The sequence below is a fragment of the Rhincodon typus genome, chromosome 36 (genome assembly GCF_021869965.1).
Source record: "Rhincodon typus isolate 14 chromosome 36, sRhiTyp1.1, whole genome shotgun sequence".
Taxonomy (NCBI): domain Eukaryota; kingdom Metazoa; phylum Chordata; class Chondrichthyes; order Orectolobiformes; family Rhincodontidae; genus Rhincodon; species Rhincodon typus.
The window spans coordinates 21232369-21256810 of record NC_063367.1 but is presented as its reverse complement, the minus strand read 5'-3'; the positions used below and the strand labels follow the sequence as shown (position 1 = coordinate 21256810).

Sequence of the window (24442 nt, the reverse complement as noted above, 5' to 3'; positions counted from 1 at the left end):
TTTTTTTGAAATAATTGAAACTGTTAAGCTTTTCAGCCTGTTGAACATTAGTTGTGTAATTTATCCATAAGCTTCAATGTGATTGGATCCAGTCTACTTGCCCATTATCGGTTATAATTCGTTCACTTCAAGTTCACCTCTTCTGCCAAAACTATTCACTACTCCCAAGTGTCCATGAACAATAGAAAGAAACTCAAATCCTTTTCTCCACTTGTTACCTCCTTATGCACTCTTATTTCTTGCAAATCTCATCTAAAAAAATTCATGGACTTTTTGGTCTAAAGCCAACATTTGCATCGGCACTACTGCCTCCTCTGACCATGTCTGGCTGTTAGGTGTCAGCCATGAATCAGAAGTAGCACCATGACGTGAGAAAAAATTATTAAGAGGTCAGGGGGCTTGATCAGGAAGGCTAGGCTGGTTTTTTTCTCTCTGCAACAGTGAGGAAGTGTGCCACTGATAGGGATATTGTCTGTTGAATGGAGATGTTAAAAAGAAGCCCTGTCTCCTCCTCAATAAGAGGGCTAAAGATACCATGACAACAAGGTGCAGAGCGGGATGAACACAGCAGGCCAAGCAGCATCATCGGAGCAGAAAGGCTGACGTTTCGGGCCTAGACCCTTCATCAGAAATGGGGGAGGGGAAGGGGGTTCTGAAATAAATAGGGAGAGAGGGGAGGCAGATAGAAGATGGATAGAGGAGAGGATAGGTGGAGAGGAAACAGACAGGTCGAAGAGGCGGGGATGGAGCCAGTAAAGGTGAGTGTAGGTGGGGAATTAGGGAGGGGATAGGTCAGTCCAGGGAGGACGGACAGTCAAGGGGGCGGAATGAGGTTAGTAGGTAGGAGATGGGGGTGCGGCTTGAGGTGGGAGGAGGCGATAGGTGGGAGGAAGAACAGGTTAGGGAGGCGGGAATGAGCTGGACTGGTTTTGGGATGCAGTAGGGGGAGGGGAGATTTTGAAGCTTGTGAAATCCACATTGATACCATTGGGCTGCAGGGTTCCCAAGTGGAATATGAGTTGCTGTTCCTGCAACCTTCAGGTGGCATCGTTGTGGCACTGCAGGAGGCCCAGGATGGACATGTCATTTGAGGAATGGGAGGGGGAGTTGAAATGGTTCGCGACTGGGAGGTGCAGTTGTTTATTGCGAACCGAGCGTAGGTGCTCTGCAAAGCGGTCCCCGAGCCTGCGCTTGGTTTCCCCGATGTGGAGGAGGCCACAACGGGTACAGCGGATGCAGTATACCACATTGGCAGATGTGCAGGTGAACATCTGCTTGATGTGGAAAGTCTTCTTGGGGCCTGGGATGGGGGTGAGGGAGGAGGTATGGGGGCAGGTGTAGCACTTCCTGCGGTTGCAGGGAAAAGTGCCGGGTGTGGTGGGGCTGGAGGGGAGTGTGGAGCGGACATGGGAGTCACGGAGAGAGTGGTCCCTCCGGAAAGCAGATAAGGGTGGGGAGGGAAAGATGTCTTTGGTGGTGGGGTCGGATTGCAGATGGCGGAAGTGTCGGAGGATGATGCGTTGGATCCGGAGGTTGGTGGGGTGATACGTGAGGACGAGGGGGATTCTTTTTTCATTCTTATTGCAGGGACAGGGTGTGAGGGATGAGTTGCAGGAAATGTGGGAGACACGGTTGAGGGCGTTCTCGACCACTGAGGGGGGGAAGTTGCGGTCATTGAAAAACGAGGACAACTGAGATGTACGGGAGTGGAATGCCTCATCCTGGGAGCAGATGCGGCAGAGGCGAAGGAATTGGGAATAGGGGATGGCATTTTTGCAGGAAGGTGGGTGGGAGGAGGTGTATTCTAGGTAGCTGTGGGAGTTGGTGGGCTTGAAATGGATATCGGTTTCTAGGATACCATGATACAATTTTTAAAAAGAGCAGGGGAGTTCTCCCTGGTGTTTTGCCCAATATTTATCCTTCAGTCAACGTCAGTAAAATAGTCATCTGATCATTTTCACATGTGCACAAATTGGTTGCCACATTACAAAGCTGTCATTTGCAGTACAAATGTAATTAATTGGTTGTAAAGACCTTTTTATTAATTAGCTTAGGGAATTGCAAAGCCAATTTCTTTATCCATCCACACCCACTCAGTTCATCAATTCCTACCTCCTCATATGACTTATCTAACAGTACCTTCATAATTTTCTTTCTCTATCATTCTTAATGTTTCACTTACTTCACTCTCTTGAGACAGAAAGGCCTTCAAGGATTAGAAGGTCAAATTGCTTCTTTGCATACACGTCACTTGCAGTGCTTCCTAAAGCCTGCCCACTCTACCTCCTTCTTCAGTAGGTATGAACGATCACTTGGTATTATGATGACATAACTAAACAGCAGGCTTCTACATATGTGCACGTGATGGCATCATACAAAACACAAAGGAAGGTGGCTATGATTGCTCAAAGTCAATCATCCCACCACAGAACATCACTGCAAGAGTTCCCATGCCCAACCATCTTAAGCTGCTTTATCAAAGACACACCCTCCATTACAAGGTGAGAAGTCAGCTGATGATTATACAATATTCAGCAGTCGCAATTTCCCAGGCGCTGAAGTTTCTGTGTCTAAATGAAACAGGAACTAGATGTCCAAATGTGGCCTGACAAGCATTTGTGTCAGTCAAGTGCCAAGTAAATATCTCCAACATGTGAGAACCCAACCATTGCCCCTTGATATCCAATGACATTATCACTGAATGTCCCACTAACATCACCTTGGAGCTTACCACAGACAAGAAAATGAACTGGACCATCCATATAAATACTGAGACTACAAGAGCAGATCAGAGCCTGAGAATTCTATAGCACAAAATTCATCTTCCGACTCCTCAGGCTCTCCAACTACAAAGCACAGGTCAGAGGCGTAATGAAATTGTCTCCACTCACTTGGATGAGTGCAGGTCCAAAAACATGAGAAGCTTGATACGATTCAGGACAAGGCAATCCACTTGACTGGAAACCAAACTAATACCATCAACTTTTCCTCTGTCCACCACTGGCACACAGAGACAGCAGTGTAACAATGCACCAAGGCTCCTTAGACAGCACCTTTGAAACCTGCAATCTCTACTATTTAGAAAGACACGGACAGAAAATACATGGAAACAGCACCAGCTCCAAATTCCCTTCTAATCCGCATACTATCCTGACTTGGAACTAGATCGCAGTTCCTTCATTGTCACTGGGTCAACATCCTGATACTTCCTTAAGAACAACATTGTGCATGTATCTACACCACATGGCCTACATCAATTTAAGGTGGCAGCTCAGTCCCACCATCCCAAGGCAAATGGGGACGAGCAATAAAAACTGAGTTGGCCATTATAACCAGACCAAAAAAACAACTCTACATTGCTTCCTAACCCACTATTCAATTATTTGTAGTAGATTCTGTAACTGCCTGTCTGATATCAATATCTAATTGAGCCAAAACCTCCACGCTGAGCAGCAGTAAAGCGAAGGGCATCCTCTTCTGCTGTTCCGAACCTCAATTTCAACAAGTGCCACAACTTGCCAATTGAAGTGATACATAAGTTTGATGTATAGTCAACCTCTAACTCAGCTCCTTTCTCACATCTACTGTTGATTTATTTTTATTCACCTGTGCAAGTTGGCCTTCTTCAGACCATTTTTCCCATTCCACTCCTAAACCTGAACAATAACCAAGATTTACTTTCCCTTTGTCCAGCTTTCCTCCTATTTACTTCACACCACATGCATCTTTTATCTTACTATAAAGCTTAAATGTCTTAATGCATCTAAGGCATTCTATAAATTTGTTAAGCTGGTTAACAGTCTTCCCAAGTCACAAGTTACTCTACTTATCCTGAAATGTGTTTAACCAAAAGTTATGAATATAGTGCCCAAGTACCTGTATATAATGTTGTACACTAAAATCACATTATCTTCTCAAATTCTAGGAAACAGAGACATACCCACATTATTGCATCCTTGCAGTACTTAGTCCAAGTATGAGCCAGCAAACTGCTTCACAATAGGCTCCATTTGTGACAGTTAATCCCACCCTTCCTTTGCCACATTTGCATACACACTTGCCAGCAGGGAACCCTGGATTGCATTTTTAAAAAACGCAATCCCCTGCCACTTCACAAGATGATCAGCGATGTGAGGACAGAGAAGAGATCAAACTTGCACCTTTTGATGTTTCAATATATTTACCTATAGAAGTGGAGAGCTCAAAAGGTAAAATTATATTCACATACTAATGAGTCATCAAGCAAAATAGAAGTCTTTAAACTATAATTTCCAAAGCCACAATTCGTTCAGTTTAAAGAAATCATGAGGGAGACTATCACTAACAGCTGCTGCCTGCAGAAAACAAGATACCACTGAACAATATATTGACCTGTTTTTATCCAGTGTCAATGAGTTAAAACAAAAGCTCTACAAGGTAATGTGGTGATTCAAAAACATCTAGCTCCAATGCACCAAATGCAGAAAGAAGACAGTTCACACCCTTTTGCTTTCCAATTAATGAGCTAATGTTAATTTGTACATCACCAAAAAAGGGAGGTTAAAACAATTTTTCAAGACCAACAAAAAATACAATAGGGAGTGTCAGTCTATCAACCCTCCAATGCTTCCTACTGGCTGGACAAAGGACTTAATTTGACAGATGTTTGAGCTCCATTTGCCAATGTGACCTCAGTCACACATTTGTCTTCAAGCCTGGAATGAGGTCCAGGTGGAAGCAAGGGCATGAAACAGAAAGCACTAAGATAAATATGGAGATAGATATAGGCAAATAGATGGGACTGTAATTCCCACACACTGGAGATTATGCATTACTTAAATTCACTGACAGCATCAACAGGAGAATTTCAAATAGCTAAATAGTTGAGTGCTAGTGCTTTTTCAAAAGCTAGCAATTTCATTCACACACCCACAGTCTCATACTTCTTAATGGTCTCTCTGTAAATATCATTGTGCACTTATATAACTTTTATAATAATATTATTTATAATTCTCCTTCGACAAAGTTAGCTGATAAAGTAGAAAACTATTTGTGGTGGTGGTGGTGGTGGGGAAAAGAGTGTCAAAAATACTTAATGATTTATCTTTTCATCCCTCTTTTAACAAATAATAATCGAGCTAAATGCCTCACATTACTCACCCTCGTACAGTGCCAGTCTCCTGGTAGTTCACTTGAATGAATTTACCAAAACGGCTGGAGTTGTTATTATGAGCTGTCTTTGCATTCCCAAAAGCCTGTTGATGAAACGAAAATAGTCAGAAACTCTACAAAGTGAAGGTTCCTTGCTCCGAATTTCAATTGTTCCCAAAGATTTTGAGGCGTGTCCAGATCTTACAAAACTTGAAAAGTGAAATCGAGTGATAAAAATTCTGTAAAAAAACAATTCACGTAACTTAATTGCAAAATGCATACCGTTTCAAATTGCATTTATTTTATACTCAGCTGAACATTCATTGCTCAAAGATTTTCTCCATCTCATTTGCAAATGTGTTGCATTATGTTGGGAAACACACTCTCATATGCATAGTCTGCTAGTATCTTGCCCATATTGGCTGACTTTTCAATCTGGTCAGTGCATATTAGCAAGATACCAAAACAGACAATGTCTTGAAGTCTTTATGTAAATCATAGCAATGCAAACAACTTTTAATGTGTGGGTTTAAATCTGACAAAAACACAACAAAAAGTAAGCCATACAATCCCCACAATACCAAAACATGCCATTCGGCCCACTGAGTCTAGACCAACCTTTCAAAGAATGCCCTACCTAGACCCTCACCCTATCCTCGTAGTCCTGCTTTTACCATAGCTAATCCACTGAGCCTGCAAATTCCTGGGCACTACTGGGCAATTTATTATGGCCAATCCACCTAACCTGCACATCTTTGGAAAATCATGCACACAGGGAGAATATTTGAGAGAGTTTGCACAGTCATCTTAGGCTAGAACCGAACCTGTGTCCCTGACACTGTGTGCCTGCAGCACTAACCACTGAGCTACCATGCTGTCCCCTTTGGATCAGGAAGTGTCACTATCCTACTAAATATCCTGTCGTTCCACACTCAGCGTCTGTGCATGTTTGCCAGTGCAACCTTCACTTCATGTCTTCACACTCCTCTCTTTCTCTCTCCCCCCGTCTTCTTTCACGAAGGCAGTAAGCAACTATGCCTCTTCACCCCGCCTGGCCTCTCTTCTAATACCTACCAATCCACCTAATTCGCCCATGGAGAATCTCTGAATCAATGCTTTGAACCGAGCATGGTCAAACCTGACAGCAGCAGCAGCGGAGACAGCCACCATATCCGTGGTGGGTGAGGGACAAGTGGCTGGTTTTCTGGCGTCTTGACGCTTGTATGCAATGGGGAGACAGTGCCAACCTGAGACGGCGTGCGCATGCTGGTGCAGCCTTGCCAGCTTTTGTGCCTATGACTTCAGATTAAACGTGACAACCTGACGAATTTAACCATATTATTAAGTGGAGGAAAGAAAACAACAAATGTTTTGGTCCAAATCATCTGACTGCAGGGATAACCTTTCTTCCTTGCGTCTCCTAATCTGCTGCCAGCATACCTTCAACTTAATTATGGATCTAATTCACCCAATGTTCTTGCATCATAATATATTACAATACTGCACATATGTCTCTTGCCCAACTATCCATTTCTCCTTCAACACCACCAATCCACAAACAGCATTCAATAACTCTCAAAGTTGGCATTTGACCAACTGAAAGGTTTTCTTTCAGAAGCTGGGTACAGAGTAATAATTTCCTAATATCATATAAAAGTTGGAACACAATCTCCTGCAGTATAAATTAAGCAAAAAGTCTCTTTAATGTTTTGACAAAAACTTTTGATAAAATTGCCTTGACTGCACAAACAAAATGGGAGAGCATGCGGAAACACAAAATTGAGTTTTAAACACGATTGAAATTTCTTGGAACAAGTCCAATTTGACTATAACACAGTAGACTGAATAATTAAGGCACCAAGACTGTCTTGAAGCTATTTTTTCTGTTCTCTATTTAACACCCTACACACGAACCTTTCATGTTTCCTGGAAGACCACTTTTCAGTTCCACAATGATAACTTCTAGAGCTTCATCGTTTCTGTTTACGTGCAAACTAGTTACAATTATTATTTTTCTCTAAGATTTATTAAACTTCATCTTTAAAATTTTTTTTTAGTTTTAAGTTTTCTTCATGTAGACTATCACTCAGATGAGAAATTTCACTGACTGCAGTAAACAAAAAAGATAGCACAGCAACCCTAAACACAAAACTTGGGAAGCAATGACTTACGTGAACGCACACAGTGATGCATTAGTAACGTCAAAATGAAGAGAATATTCTGAAAACAAGCAGGACTGTCTGTTCAGACAACAGAGCTTGTGGTGGAATATTGTAATATGCTCCAATTTAACCATTTTGAGGCTGAACTAAAAATATTTAATTTGCTTCAGGCTGGGAAAGAACATGGAGACTTTCATCATTCCTACTCCCAAATCAATCCTCCAAAGTCTTCTCAGCGGATGTAGCAACATCTATGGAAGGAAAAACAGAGGAGTTAACATTTCAAATGTGATTCGACTTCTTCAGCAGTTCTGAATAAGTCATATCAGATTCCAAATGTTAACTGTTTCTCCCTCCAGAGATGCTTCCAGATTGGCTGAGTTTCTCCAGTATTTTTCGGTTTTTATTTCAGATTTCCAGCTTTTACCTGAAAGATATCTGTCACATTTTCAACCATCACGTCTGAGGTAATAGTGTGCCATTTGAGTGGATGATCTGAAAGGTTCCAAAATGCAAATTATCTATTTCTCTTCGGCTTTTCACTCATGACCACCCCAGTTTTGTGGCGTTATGTGGACAGAATCAAGTCCTCTGGCTTTTCATTTCTAAAAAAAATTGGAAACTATACAATAGCAATGTTCAACAGGCATTTAGACAGACACACAAACAGACAGGGAATTGAGGGATACAGTCCACATGCAGGCAGATGGGATTAGTTTCAGACATGGTCCCTTTTTTAACTTTATCACGGGATGAGGGTGTCGCTGGCCAGGCAGCATTTATTGCCCATCCCTAATTGTCCAGAGGGTAGTTAAGAGTCAATCACATTGCTATGGGTCTGGAGTCACGTGTCGGCCAGACCAGGTAAGGATGGCTAGGCCCGAAACGTCAGCTTTCCTGCTCCTCTGATGCTGCTTGGCCTGCTGTGTTCATCCAGCTGTACACCTCGTTATCTCAGATTCTCCAGCATCCGCAGTTCCTACTATCACAGGAAGAATAGTGCCTCAGGCCTGCAACGCCATTCAACAAGATTGTGACTGATCTGAACTAAGCTTCAACTTTGCTTTCCTGTCTGTTCCCCACAGCCTTCAAGACCTTTAAAGTCCAAAGATGTGAGCTTACTAAAGACTATGATGGACAATAACTCAGCTTCCACAGCTTTCTAAATACTGTAAAAATTCACAGCCCTCAAAAGAAATTCACAGGGCTCAGAAGAAATTCCTTTTCATCAATGTCTAATGTAAGAGCCCCTCATTCGGAAACTATATCTGTTAGTTCTGGATTCCCCAATAGGAAACATCATCTCAGCAGTTATCCGGTTAAGCATCCTCATAATCCTATGTTTCAATAAGGTGACCTCTGATTCTTTCAAATTCAAATGGGTACAGGTCAATCTGCTTAACTTTTCCTCATAAGGCAATCCATTCATCCCAGGAATCAGCCTAATGAACCTTCTCTCAACTGTTTTCCATGGAAGTACACCCTTCCTTAAGTCATGAATCCAAACTGCACACAGTACACCAGACGTGATCTCAACAACACATTACGCAGTTGGAGAGAGTTTGTCCCACTTTTATATTTCATTCGCTTGGTATAAAGGCCACATTTCAATGCTTTTTCATGTCTGAGAATGCCAAGGTCCCTCTGTATTGCAGCATTCTATAGCTTTTCTCCAATTAAATAATTTTCTTTTCTATTTTTTCTACCTTTTTTCCATATTATATTTCATCTGCCTATTTCAACTTTACCTTAAGCCTGTAGATGTCCGTAAATGTCAGTTTTCTGGAGCCATTGAATAACATTACATCCTTACAAATTTCTTTCAAATTTTGGTAAAACTCACATACAAGAGCAATGCTTTTAAAGGTAGTGAAGACAAAAATCACAGATTACAATGCCAGCAATCATTTTTGACCAAAGAATCCAAAGCTAAAATGAAAAAAATTGACATTTGTCCATTGTAATAATCCTAAATCATAGGGATTATTGATAACCTCCAATTTCAATTTTAATAGCAAAATAATGCCAGAAATGGCAACAGATCAAGCTGTTATAGGAAAGATGCCGTGAAACTTAAAAGGGTTCAGAAAAGATTTACAAGGATCTTACCAGAGTTAGAAGGTTTGAGCTATAGGGAGAGGCTGAATAGGCTAAGGTTATTTTCCCCTGGAGCGTTCAAGGCGAAGCGGTGACTTTATTGAGGTTTATAAAATCATAAGGGGCATGGATAGGGTGAACAACCAAGGTCCTTTCCTCAGGGTTAGGAAGTTCAAAACTAGAGGGCATAGGTTTAAGGTGAGAGGGGAAAGACATAAAAGGGACCCAAGGGGCAATTTTTTCCACACAGAGGTTAATGCACGTATGGAACAAGCTGCCAGAGGTGGTGGTGGAGGCTGGTAAAATTACAACATTTAAAAGGCATATGGATAGGTAGGTTGAGGGGGATTTGGGCCAAATGCTGGCAATTGGAACCCCATTAATTTTGATGTCTGGTCACCATGAACAAGTTAGACTGAAGGGTCTGTTTCTGTGGTTTACATCTCTGTGACTCCAACTTCACATAATAACACAATTCAATAGCATAATTGTTCAGAAACTAAACTAATGCAACTGCTTATAAACTATGAGTATATCTAATGCATGATGGAATCCATGGCTTCAAATGTTGTATTTTAAGACAGATTCTTATCAAAAATGGAAAATGAGTGAGAAAACTGGCCTTTCAGATTTCTCATGGAGCAAAGACAAACTGAAATTGGAATGCAAAACTTCTGGGGAGACTAAGAATAAGCAAAAGAAATAATTACTGTTATTGTTTCTGTGAACTGAAGATAATATTGGTAGATTTAAATTGTCAAGACAGTCGTAAGCAGCGATGAACAGGTTCTGTAGACATGCCATTTTTGTAGAATCTGTGTTGGTTATATACTGTGGTCATCTGAGGATCAGGCTAAATTCTTGAAGAGCCGAAATTCTTTGAAAGACGTGATTCTTGAAGACATTTTTACTGAGTTTGATTATCTATATAGTGGATGGACTGCCCGGCTAATTCATAGGATCTATTTTACTTGTCTCCATCATTTAATGAAATACATAGTTTAGCACTTCATAATTTGTTTGTCAAGTCATGTTTAACTTATGTAGATTCTGGGTTTTGATGTACAGAAGCTTAGCTGAGATTGTGTTTTGCATAAACTTTGTTTGATTCTGTTTTTTGTGCAAATGTGTGTGCAAACAAGTGTGCTGACAACTAATTTAGGACAGTCAGTAGTGCAAGCTTACAGTGTAGCACACTTACTTTTAAAAATTCATTCAGGAGATGCAGATGTCGCTGCCTGGGCTAGAATTAATTCCCAATCCCTGGTTGCTCTGGAAAAGGTGGTGATGAGTTGCCTTCTTGAACCACTGCAGTACATTTGCTGTATGGACACCCAGATTGCTGATTGGGAGAGTTCCAGGATTTTGATCCATCAACACTGAAGGAATAGTAATACATTTCCAAGTCAGCATGGTGAGCAAATTGGAGGGGATGTGAAGGTGGTTTCCCCATGCATCTGCTGCACTTGTCCTTCTCTCTCGTAATTATTGAAGGTGTGTAAGACGAAGTCTAAGCAACCTTGGTGAATTTCTGTAGTATACACTTGTGTGTACTGGAAGCTGTATATATTAATGCATAGGACCTCATTTTGTACAAACAGAAAAAGTATGTATATATACTTAACCTGTTTCAACTCAACAAAATAGCTGATTAATTTCTCAGGACAATATCACAGTTAACATACCCGTTTTAAAATTTAAATAAAGCCAGGCAGTTAATGGTCAATCAACACTATTAGATGCACCACAAGAATTCTGTAATTATGCATTTTCTACCAGGATCTCAAAAGTAACCATCCTTGATTTAACTTTGTGCTTTAATATGAAAGTAAACGCTTGCCTGCAGGCCATTTTTGCATCTCATGAACTTGTACGTTCTTTTTCAAAAGAAACCCATCAAGTCAATCCACGTCTGACAGCAAGAAAAATTAGGTCAGGCTGCAGCAAGAACAGTACATATATCTTGAAAATTTCAAAATTTGCCTCTGGCAAAGGTACAACCATATTCCATTGATACTTTCATTGAAAAAGAGATGTAGTTTGTCCTTCTTCAAAATTAAGTGGAAAAATAGCTGTGATTTATTGATGTTGGCAACACAACATCATCATAACAGTGAATAGCATTGCTTACGCAGGAAATATTTATTTAAATATACTTGGAAAAACACATTATTTTTGCTCCCTTTATACTACAGCCAATATACAGTAATCAGAAGTTTTGGATGAAGTCCTTCTACCCATACACCTACAGAATAATTGCCAACTACTGTTAACAAGTGAGACAGTAGTTTGAATACATGGTCTAACTCTTCAACAGAAATAGTATTACATAACAGAGAAAATATTAACACTAAGGAAGATTATTGAGGGCAAGAAAAAGAAATGAAGACAGACCAACGAATAGTCTGCACTATTTAGACAGCCAGCTACAATTCCCTTGGGGCAGATTAACATACTACTGAAACTCACAGCTACCAGTCACCACAAACTACAACCTGCACTTCAGTTCAAGACAGAAATCTCGGTAGGTGATTGTTGCCCTTGGCATTCAGTAAAATACACAAGCTTCCCATATTCTGCAAGTGTTGTGCTAATTCCCTCCATGTGTGCTTTACATAATGCTATTCACAAAAACCCTCAAGTGTTCTTCAATTCTAAGCTTCCCTCATGTACTACTACACCATGTGTATATATAAAAGATTTTTCTGTCCCTTCTTATGAGCACAAAATCAGATTGCAAGGTCACCTATTTTTATATGAATCCTTCATCAGGATTAGGCTAATAGACACAGATGATTCTTTAAAAAAAATTTAGATTTTGATGTTTTATTTATCAAAACTGTCATAATTAGACACTCAAGCAACATTACTTTGAAAATTCTATTTTACAAATGAGCAATTGCATCATTCTAAGAGATGCCACCAGCAGCCAAAATCACTCCCTGACCAAGATTGTGAAATAGAGCAACACTAAAATTCAAATTTGATCTTTGCTTGACAGTATATTGAATTCAACTTGGAATTTGTTTTGTGGAGTGCACCTCACCTTCAAAATCTATCAAGGTGAAAATAACACATAAGACCACAATTAGGTATACACTTCAACACCAATTATTTCCAGGACAATGAGATGAAAGTACTTCAGAAAACAAAGAAAATTATTGTTGTAATAATAAACAGAAAATTGAACATCAAGCAGCTGTAGAGAAAGGAAGCATGGGAGAAATTAAACTAATTTTCCTTCTCCATTCTTGCTGGTCTATGGTTCCACAGACACTGGGATCTTGTATCATGCCTCCTCCTTCAAGTTATTAACATAGATAGTAAATAATTGAGAACCTAGCACTAATCCTTGTAGCACTCCACTAAAGTCTTTCCACCTTGCATAGGACCCGATAATCATGACTCTGCATCTTGTGTGTTAATCAATTATCAATCCATGCTAATACATGCCCTCAATACCATACCGTGAATTCCTTTCTTCTGTAGGAACTTTTTATGTGGCACCTTCTTGAATGCCTTCAGAATCCAAATACATTATCTCTGCTGGATCTCCGTTATAAATCTTGCTTGTTATATCTGCAAAGTACTCTAGCAAATTTGTCAAACATGATTTGCCTTTCATAAAATCATGTTGACTGTGATTGCATTAAACTTTTCTACATGTCCTGTTATTGATGAAGAAATAACAGACTCCAGCATTTTCCCAAAGACAAATGTTAGGCTAAATGGCCTCTAGTTTCCAACTTTGTTTTCCTCCCTTTGTACGGGGGTGTCACAATAGCTGCTTCCCTGGAAATCTCTCGAATTGTAGTGAATTCTGGAATATTTCAGCCAATTCCTCCAATATGTCTGCAGGTCTTCCTTTAAAACCCAGCTCCTGGCAAGTTGTTTGCCTTCAATTACATTAGCTTGTCAAATAGCATCCCTTGTGATACAAGATATTTCTTCCCATTAGAAACCCGCATATCTGATGCCAACTTTGCAGTTGTGCTTGCACCTGTGAGTCCCACTTAAGTAGATCTACCATCAATCCCCTGGTCAGAAGACTGCCAAGTTGTACCAATACTGACTGGTTTATATTGTTCGCAATTTTTTAACCATGTCAGGGTAAATAGAGCAAATAAAACCAGTTATCAACTCATTCATCTTAGCTACACTTAAATCAGGCTTCTGTTGGGTCGTAAATATAGTATTCTGTCATTAAATAGATACCTCATTTGAATCACAATACCTACATTTTTTAAAGCTACAGGCTAAACTTGGGAAATGCAGGAGCAACATCCTACTTATCAGAGCCATTGTTATAAATGAAGGACAGAAATTTTCCACCAATAGCAGCTTTAACCATGGCAGCAATACATCTCTTAAACTTCACAACTCAGAATATTCTGATATAGAGAATCAAATGTAAGGCACTGCTGAAATGTATAACCACAAGCCAATAATTTCAAGCAAATACAGATTTCCACTTATCATAGGGATATGTCAGACAGGAAAGACCAGCTAATCAATCCAGCCTATTCCTTATGCATCACTCTGACATTTCTGCCTCATTCAACAGTATGCACCAGATTTGAAGGATGACACATTGTCAGTACATGCTACACATGCTCCTGTAAGCACGTGTGAAACTATTCCATTAAATTGAAATTAATGCTGACTAAATCCAATTGGATTTTCACAAATTATTCTATGGTGAAATTTAAGTATTTTTCTTTTCTTTTACAGATTTTTAAACTCAACATTAACAGTAATTTTTGTATAGTTCCAGATATACAAAAGCACATACAATATGTAACTATGTATAGAACATTATATTAAACATTCTTCTCCTCCTGATCAATATAGCTTACAGTGAATTACAATATCATGGGAATTGGTTGTTCTCTGGTAAATTGCCCAAGTTACATTGTTTGGCCAAGCCATTATAGAGAATGGTCTGCAGAATATGTGGCAATTCTGCACCCAGCTTTCGCCAGCTCAAATCAGAAAAAGAAGAATCTAGAAGTTTTCATTGTCTGTACTTTCAGTACTACAGATAAGAACACAGGAACAGGTGAAAGCAAATCCAGCCCCTACAGCCTGTTCTGGTATTGAATCAGATCACACTGATATGAACCTCAATTCCATTAAACTGACACGAATTCATTTCAAGCAATTTATTCAGATCTAAGACAAAGAAAAAACAGCAACATTTCACTCTGCCCAAACTTCAGAGAGCATAGGAAACTGATGCAATTATTGTCCATTAATTAGGCAGATACAACATACACACAAATATTCAAAGTTATTATGAGAAGTTTTGGTTTTACATCAAATAATAATGATTTACATTTGTAATTGCCTTTACATACAAAAGCTTAAGGAATTAAGGATGTCACTTAATCATTTTCAGTCTCCAATTATTAGTGTTGTTTCCAATTTACATCTTTCTCCTACCTTCACCCTAGTCCAACATGGACTCTTCCCTTCCTTGACTTGACTGTTTTCACTTCTGGGATAGGCTGTCCATGAACATCCATTATAAGCCCACTGACTCACACTGTTACCTCGATTACATCTCTTCATTCCCTGTTACCTGCAAGGATTTTGTTCCGTTCTCCCAGTTTCCCGATCTCCGTGGCATCTGTTCTGATGTTGCCACCTTCCACTGGGCTGCCTCTGACATGACAGCCTTTATCCTCAAGCATAGACCACACGCCCATTGTGGTTGACAGGACCCTCAGTCTTGTCTGACCCATCTCCTGCACTTCTGCCCTCACCCCTTCTCCTTTTTTCCAGAACAAAAAGCTCTTACTTTCTACCCCACTGATCTCTGCATTCAAAGGATCATCCTCTCCCAATCTTCCCTCCCCTCTGCTCCACTGTCAGCATTTGGCAAGATTGATACCCTCCATCACAGCCTGGTCACCCTCCATCATTTCAAACATTTCCTCTCTTTCCCATAGTACCTGCTGCAGTGTAACACTCATCAATTCACCTCCACCCTCCTCACTGTCCAAGGCCCTAAAACATACCTTCCAACTGAAGCTATGTTTCACTTCTACTTCTTTCAATCTCATCGACTGTATTCACTGCTCACAATACAGTTTTCTTTACACTGGCAAGACCAAACGCAGATGGGGTGACCACTTTTGCGGAACACCTCCGCTCTATCTATAGGAATGAACTTGACATTCCAGTTTCTTGCCAGTTTATTAAATAACCTTGCTCTTATTCTAAAATTTCTGACTTGGATCTGGTACAATGTTCCAACAAAGCACAATACCTCATTTTCACTTAGATACTTTATAGTTTCTCAGTCTCAATATTGAATTCCATAACTTCAAAACTGACCACATGTCTGTTGTTCATTTTTCCTTTTTTTTCCCACCTCCTCTCCCCTCACAGCCTGTCTCATTTGCGTTGTATTTACCTTGATCTCAGTAGAGGGGACCCATTCTCCCCCTTACACACCTTAACTTAAACCAATGTTACATTTCTTTTTCACCTGTTTGTCTTTTGCACTGGGCCTCTACACCATCTGTTCCTTTTGCCCCTCCTCTAACTCTGTCAAAAATATAAAACAAATATTTCCAAAGTCTTCCAGTTCTGAATAAGAGTCATACGGGACTCAAAAGGTAGTAATCTTTTATGTGACAGCTTATAAGTGCTTTTAGAATTTCAAATTGTCTACACCCCATGATCCAACCTGCTTCTCTTTTCACAACACCATGTTGACTTTGCTGGATTGTATTATGATTTTCTAGATACCCTGCTGCTTCTTCGTTCATAATGGTATACAGTACTTGCCCAATGGGATGTTGAGCTAACTGGCCTATAATTTCCTGTTTTCTGTCTCCCTTCTTTCGTAAATTAAGGTATTACATCTGTGATTTTCCAATCTGCTAGGATTTGGGGAATTTTGGAAGATTACAAGCAATGCACCCACTAGCTTTCACAATGAATTAAAATTCCTGGCAAAGATGCAGTTTACGCATTGGACTAGTATAAGGTAAAGTCGCAGGGCTGCCCTCTTATTAGAGAGAGGGAGATGACTGGTGCTGGTTTAACCCAAGGGTTGCCATGCCTCAGGTGAGGGATGAGGTGGAGAGGGAGAGTCCTTTATGGTAACCTCAGCTAATGCAGGAATTGAACCTATGCTGTTGGTATCACCATGCATCAGAAACCAGCCATCCAAGCTAGCCAGCATCCATCACATCACTCAAAAAGTACATTGTATATTGTTGGTTAGTAGTACTTTTTCCCCCACGTAATCCTGAATTAATTGTTTTAAATGCAGCTATAATTTTGTTCAACAAGAGTCTCAGTGCTTCTAAGAAATAATTTGCAACGGTAACGAGCATTTCATCTGAGATTCCATCTTAATTTACTAATGGTCACATTCCACCAGCTCTTCATTTCCTAAAAATCATTTGTACTTCGTTACCAGCAAGCTAGCTCATTGTGATCTCAGACCTCTGATCCCACGAAACAAAATATAAATTCAAGAGGGGGCACAAAAGAAAATATGAAGTTGTTTTGCCATTTTCTTTTGTGGCTTATTTCCATGCACCTGTGCAGAACAACGTGTATGAGAGAGATACAAAATTGAGAACAAATAGTGAACAATGAAACAAGGAAGTGAAGGATTACAAACTTGACCCTAAATCGAAAAGCAATAAAGGACACTAGGTCAACGAATTTAGCAAACAAATTCATCATTACTTTGCAAAGATCCTTGTCACACATATAAGCAATTCACAAGAATACCTGACTAGAAGACAATTTCATCTAAAAATTCAGTTTAAGAAGTGAATTGAAAGCAAACCAATCTAGGAACTTCAGACAACTATAACTGATCGAAGCAGTGCAGTGGCAACACTGAAGGATGAAGAACGTTGGCACTAAGTGATTAAACTTCATTTTAAAATTTCAAATACCATTCAGACACTGACAAATTCTGGAATATGTACAAGAAAAAGTACAAAAGATTTGATTTTGACACCCTTCCCCTCCCACAGACTAGCAAATTCTCAAGAGGTGTCAGAAATTATTCCCAGTTTGTTTTGAGTTAGCTCATTGCAGTAGTGGTAGTACTGCGATATAGAAAATCACCCATTTGTTTTTCCATATTAAGTAATAATTAAATGACAAAAAGGTCAATCAGGCTGAATTCCTAAACATCACCATTATAAAATCACAACTGTTGAAAAACAGATGTGTGGATGTTAGGCAGGATTGACTTCAACTGTAATTCTTTCTAATGTCAAAGAATTTTCTAGAACAATAAATGTCAGCCTAGTCAGTGGCCAGTTCCAGTAATGATTACATGAAAACCATTTTGCACACACAAAATCAGTCAACATCTTAAGTCATCCTCCACCAAAAAAGGTTATCATGAACTCGTATTACACATAAAGAATGAGGGAAATTATGTGGAGGGGGTGATTTGAAGTATATCATGATTTTCTGACAGAACATTAAATCTCATTTATTTCTTTGAAATTTAAAAAAAACTTTGATCATCTCATTCCACAAGGAAATGACTTCAGATAATCAGATGCACAACTGGTAACTGCAGTTCTTTTGATACCACAGTCCTGAGAAAACAGGGGAATTAAATAACTCATTTACACTGAACACTTCATACTATTTATAGACAGCATTCAACCCCAGCCACAGTGAGAAGACTTTTAACGTCAGCAAAAAATTTCTTCAACTTGAAGGTTGAGTCATGTAGTTACTTTATCATAAACCATACTGCCTTCACATACGGCAGGTGGAGAAACTTCATCAACAGCAATAAAATACGATCTAAATAGCTAATAGCTCTCATACTTGCCTAAGCTCTCTTAATCACACTTTTGTGGCTCTATTTTACCTTGATTACTAGGATCACATTCCCTCATTTTTTCTAAAGCATTTCACTCAATGTGTTGAATTCAAAGCTCAAAAAGTCTGTCAACCTTAATGTTGGTATTCCCTGGACCCTAAAACTGTGGAATTTATATCCTTTCATGTTCCCTTTTTCTTTGAGGTTTGAAACAAACTACCCATTTGTAACAACTTAAATTATCTCCCCTCTTTCCTACTATTGTAGACTTGATAAAGTCAAAGAGATCTACAGCACAGAAAAAGGCCCTAAAGTCCATTGAGTTTGCATTGATTAAAAATGACCAGCTAACTATTCTAATTCCATTTGCTAGCACTTGGCCCATAAGCCTTGTGTGCTTATGATTCAAAGGCATAACATTTAAAAAGTATTTAGGTGTATGAGGGTTTCTGCCTCTGCCACCCTTATAGACAGTGAATTCCACCACTCACCACCCTATAAGTGAAGAATTTTACCTCACATCTCCTCTAAACGTCCTGCCCTTGACCTTAAGTTTCTGCCCCATGGTCACTGATCCCTACACCAAGGGGAAAAGTTCCTTCTGTTCCATCCTCCTTAATTTTTTACATCTCGATCATGCCCCCACCCCCTTCAGTCTGCTCTGTTCAAGGAAAACAACCCCAGTCTATCCAATTTCTTTTCATATCTAAAATTCTCCAGCCCAGGAAACATCTCTGCACCCTCTCCAGTGAAGTTACATGCCTCTTATAATGTGAACAGCTTATTGAATACCGAAAGTTTTGCATATTATACTGGTACAACACAGGGACGGATAGCAAAAACAAGTAAGTCTTTCTACCTCTGTATTCATAACACAGTAAAATTAAACTGTCAAAGACCCCCAAATAGTCGCTCCAAATGGTTTCTAACTAGACTTTTGAATAACCAATCTCAGGCTTTGCGGCTAATGAATTTCCAAACCACCAGTTTTGTATCTTAAACAAAAGATTTAACTAAAATACACTAACTTTAGGAGAAAGAAAATCAACAAGCCAGTAAGATGATTCATACTTATGCTTTAAACTTGAAATATTTGTTTTCAGCCACCTCTTCACACAAAAGATAGGCAAACAAACACAGTTAAGGGATAAATAAATTAAGAAAACTGACCAGATTACATAAATGGCTTTCATAATGCATTATTTCACAGCCAGAAATGTGGACTCTTTGGTTACTTTTTCCGAAATACTGATCAGGATCACGTTCTCAGTTCACCCAAGCAAATACTTCTAACTCGGCTTTTTATCTTTGGGTTTCTGGAAGCTGGTGTAGTAGATTAAGCAGGGAGCTTGCAAATCTTCATGCTATCTCAGCAGCAGCCCAGAACCATCTCTCAGAAAACAGTCTAAAAGACTTCAATTCTAGTTCCACCCTTATAGACTGATCAATTCTTCCTGAGGCCACAGTTACCACTCAACAACTGCCATCTGCTTGATTATAGGGTCTCTTGTAGACTTACTGGAACCAGTACCCAGGTACTAACCTCATTTAAAGCCAACTTCTGCCATCTGCTTAAACACAGCGCTCTTCCCAGGAACACTATGTATATTAGAACCTTTTATTCAAGGCTCATTCTGCAAGTAGCCTCCAAGCATGGCCTCACACACAAACAAAGCTCATCTGGTCTGTTCTTTTCCTTTTACCTCAAGCTGTTCTGAAGTCCACAAGTCATTTCCAGTTCTCAATTTAAAATTGTTAAAAGAATAAAAATAAAAATAATGGAAAACCAGTGAAGATTCATCAAAACATTAGCTATTATCTGAAATTGATTTGGAAATGTCTTAAGCAAGACTGTTCATATACCATAACTGTCTATTTCAAAAAAGTAAAGCTTTACATTTGTAAATGTGCCTGAACTCCAGAGGGAGTTTTCAAAGTTGAAATACATTTATGACTTTTAAAAATAGAGGTAATTTATTCCTTTTTATTCTATTATGTTGAAGGTTGTTTCTTTTTGAGTAGCTATAATATTTACAACAGATTTCATATCACGAATTATTGTTGCATATTGTCGATAACAGTGTGCGATAGGTCACATTCCAAGCTGTTCCATTAAAATATCTTCCACAATATAGACAGGAGTAGAATTTAAATGAATGTTAAATATTGCATTCGTACAAATTCCAATTTTCTCAACAATAGAATATGTTCATTACCCTTGCACTCCTGATCAGGCTGACTTTGTGTACCAGTGCACAGCCTCTTTCTCTTCCCACCAAGATATTTCAAGAATCCTGTGTTGTCTAAAGAAATTTTCAACTACATTCAGCTACTTCTGACAGAAAACAGCCTTGATATAGAACTACAAAACAAAATATATATTTTAATTCTTACCAAGTCAAAGGCACAGTCCAACATTAAGTTAATATAGGCATAGCTCCTCAATTCCGAAGTGATCAATTTTCACTCCATCAGAAGTGGGGATGTTCGCTTATGGTTGCCCAATGTTCAGCGCCATTCACGACTCCTCAGATGCTGGAGTAGTCTATGCCCAAATGTGGCGAGGTCTGAACAATGCTTGGTCTGACAAATGGCAAGTAACATTCATGCCACATAAATGCCAGGCTATAACCATCTCCAACAAGACAGAACCTAACCACTGTCCCTTGATACTCAATGATATCACCATTACTGAATTCTATCACATTCTATCAACATTCTGGAGGTTACCATTAGCCACAAAACAAACTGGCATTGGTTACACGAACAGGTCAGAAGCTAGGAATCCTGCAATGACTATCACACCTCCCGAAACCTCTTCACCATCTACATGGCACAAGTCAGTACTGTGATGAAATCCACCCCATTTGCCTGGATGTGTGTAGCGCCAACAACACTCAAGAAGCTTGACATCATTCAAGACAAAGTCGCCCACTTGATTAGCACATCTACAAAAATTCAGACCCTCCACCACTGGCGCTCAATAGCAGCAGTGTGCACTATCTACAAGATACACTGCAGAAATTCACCAAAGCTCTTAGGACAGCACCTTCCAAACCCAACAATGACCACTGCCTACAGTTCCCATGAAAGCCACTCACCATCCTGACAAGATTGTGGGTGTGCCTACGTCAAATGGGACTCAATGGTTCAAGGCAGCACCACATTGCCACATTCTCAAGGGCAACTGGGAATGAGCAGTAAATGCCCACATGAATGAACAAAAATAAATTGAATTGGATATAGCAGATTTGTGCCAATGGGAGCCAAATTAATGGTACACATATAAGCATGGTTTGTATTCACGAGTTTAGAAGGCCAAGAATTGATTTAAATTTAGGTGTTTAAATGGACAAAATAAGGTAGATAGAGAACATATTCTCCCTGAAGGAAGAATCTAAACCAAGAAAGATACAATCTTAAAATTACATGTCAGTTAGGAATGAAAGAATGAATCATTTTTCACATAAAGGGTAATGAAAATTTATTACTCTTTCCCCCAAAATAAGGAAAGCTAAGTTACTTGATATATTTAAGATGGATTGATGGACTTTTGTTAGGCTAGGGCAGTAAGAAATATAGAATAATGGTGGATAAATGGAGTTGGGTCATCATCTTACATAATGGCAAGACAGACTCAAGGAACGGAATGGCCTCATCATGTTCGTATAACTGAAATCAATTAGCAATGCACAAATTAGGGTTCAAAACGGGATGGACCTCTATAGTCTGTGTAGCTTCGTTACTCAATGCCTATGTAACAGAGCCATTGGGAAACAAAACATCAATACTAACTTCAACAAACAAAACACAATACTTTCAAACAGCAAACTGACATGTAGCGCAAAACATGAGAAAGAATGCAATGAGAATAGTTAATTTGGGGCGCCCAGACAACATTCTGTCTCAACATCCTCTAGCCACATGTTGTCCGGAGGAAATTCTTTCAAGTTTCTCTCCACTTGCCCTCCAAAGTAAACCCCACGTGCATTTTACAACATAAAAATTAACTTCATTTCCATTTGATCACTAGGTTCTTTTTAAAGGCATCAAATTATAAAGTATGAACAGCCTTTGGAGTCTGTCAAAAATAACTATTCCTTGGAGGAAATAAACTCCTTTTAATCTCAGGACATAAGCATTAATTAATCAACTTTTATGTACATTCTTTCTTTATACATTTTAATAAACTTTGATCATGACCACTTTGAAGTGCACCAGTTCATTTTTACGAGCCTCCAGCGACAGAAATATCTTTGTGACTCTTCAGTTTTGATGAACAAGAGAGGGGTAACTTTTTCACTTGGAGGGTGATGCCAGAGGAAGTGGTAGAGGCAGGTGCAAATGCAACATTTAACAGGCATGTGGATGGGTATATGAATAGAAAGGGTTTAAGAGGACTATGTGCCAAAAGCTTGCAAGTGAGACTAGGTCAGATTGGGATGTCTGGTCGGTGCAGACGAGTTGGACCAAAGGATCTGTTTCCCTGCTGTATAACTGTATAACTCCATCTGCCCCCAAAACTAAACGTATGCCTAACCACCTGGGGAATGACCAATAAAAGAAATTCAATGAAAGGCCACGTGTATATAAAGACCCTAACTTTTTATTTTACTTTAATTTTCATTGTGATGGAGTCAGGAAGGATTGTTTTACAACAAAAGGACGAGGGAAGGAATTGTTGTACTTTTAAAAAGTAAGTTATTGAAAATCATTGTAAGTTTTCTTTAAATCGTTGTCTCACAAGCAATGAAATAAGGTTTAAGAGAACATGGCTTGGTTCCCTGGTGTGTATACAAAGTGAGATTCAGCTGATAAGGTGCTGATCGGTTTGAACGATTATGACCAGTTATGGATGCCAACAGTCATAAGACTGACGACAACTTTCCAATTGGTTTGAAATTGGGTGTAAACAATGCAATGAGCAGCCTTCAAGCCTCTGGAAGGAGATGTCTGTCTCTCTCTCTCTCTCTCTCTCTCTCTCCCCATCCCCCCTAGTCAAACACCAGAAACTAAAGAAACCCAATTATTTCCTCCTACCAATCACTCTAATCTGTTGTTTTTAACTAACAAGTCAGAGACATATTTTGTAAACTGAAGGACTCAAGAAACTAAAGAAACATCCCACTGCATCCTGAGGACTTGTTCAGTATACAAACCTGGTCTGGGTTTTCTGTTAACCTGAGTCTGAGTCTATCAGACTGATCAATTGAGAACTTTGTGTACTTTGATCATTATTTTTAACTCCAGGAATGCAGGGGTTCAATTTCCTGTCCCAGTGAAGTACAATGCATATTCGTTGTTTTATATAACTGCCAATCATACATTCCTTGAATCCTAATATTTGACATCATTTCTAAAACACAGTTTTAATTATAACAAATTCAGATACACAGATCACGAGTGATTGATGGTTTAACATTCCACTAAAAGTTTTACTTTAATCTATTTATTGGTTATACTACTGAGCACCTGTTAATTATACTACAATGTAATTATTGCAAATGGAGTACAGTTTACAGAATTAGCTGGATGTACGTCTGTTGTCCAAGTTCATCATCTTTAGCAAATTCAGAAAACTAATTTCAGAAATGCTAGTTCAACTCACTGGCTCTTAATTGTGCTTTTTCATTCTGGTAAACAAAACTACAATAAACACTAAATTGCAATAGATGAATGATAATTGAAATAAGTTAACAGTATAATTCAGTATTATGACTTCTGCAAAATTTTGGTGATTTGCAAGAGGATACTGTTACAAAGCTAAGCAACATGGTTATGAAGAATAGGAAAGAGGCTGAGATCTAGAATTAGTACTTAAATGACACTAAGCTTTAGGGTTTTAAAATCTGTGGCTTCTTTTAGGAAGGAAAAAAAATGTAAAAATACTCAATAGTTTTGAGATCCTGCAGAAGAATTAATGAGAAAACCACTCAGAGAACTTGATCTCAACACTACAGGCCAAATAGGTAAAGTTAAAAGTTTGGATGAACACAGCAGGCCAAGCAGCATCATAGGAGCAGAGAGGCTGACGTTTCGGGCCTAGACCCTTCATCAGAAAAGGGGGAGGGGAAGGGGGTTTTGAAATAAATAGGGTGGGAGTGGGAGGCGGATAGAAGAGGGATGGAGGAGAGGATAGGTGGAGAAGAAACAAACAGGTCGAAGAGGCGGGGATGGGGCCTGGCCCCTTCTGATGAAGGGTCTAGGCCCGAAACGTCAGCCTCTCTGCTCCTAT

The 24442-nt window shown here is 39.3% G+C and overlaps 1 protein-coding gene across 6 annotated transcripts in view; it reads right to left on the bottom strand.

The window, feature by feature from the left end:
• The window catches only part of myo9aa (myosin IXAa), a 308137-nt gene that overhangs the window by 189855 nt on the left and 93840 nt on the right, over positions 1 to 24442 (bottom strand). For 5 of the 6 annotated variants that reach the window (XM_048617105.1, XM_048617106.1, XM_048617109.1 and 2 more), the window contains exon 3: positions 5140 to 5234. In XM_048617105.1, the coding sequence (XP_048473062.1) occupies positions 5140 to 5234 (95 nt within the window). Of the gene's footprint in view, positions 1 to 5139; positions 5235 to 7719; positions 7828 to 24442 lie in introns of those variants that run through there. The other variant, XM_048617110.1, reaches the window with a different exon arrangement.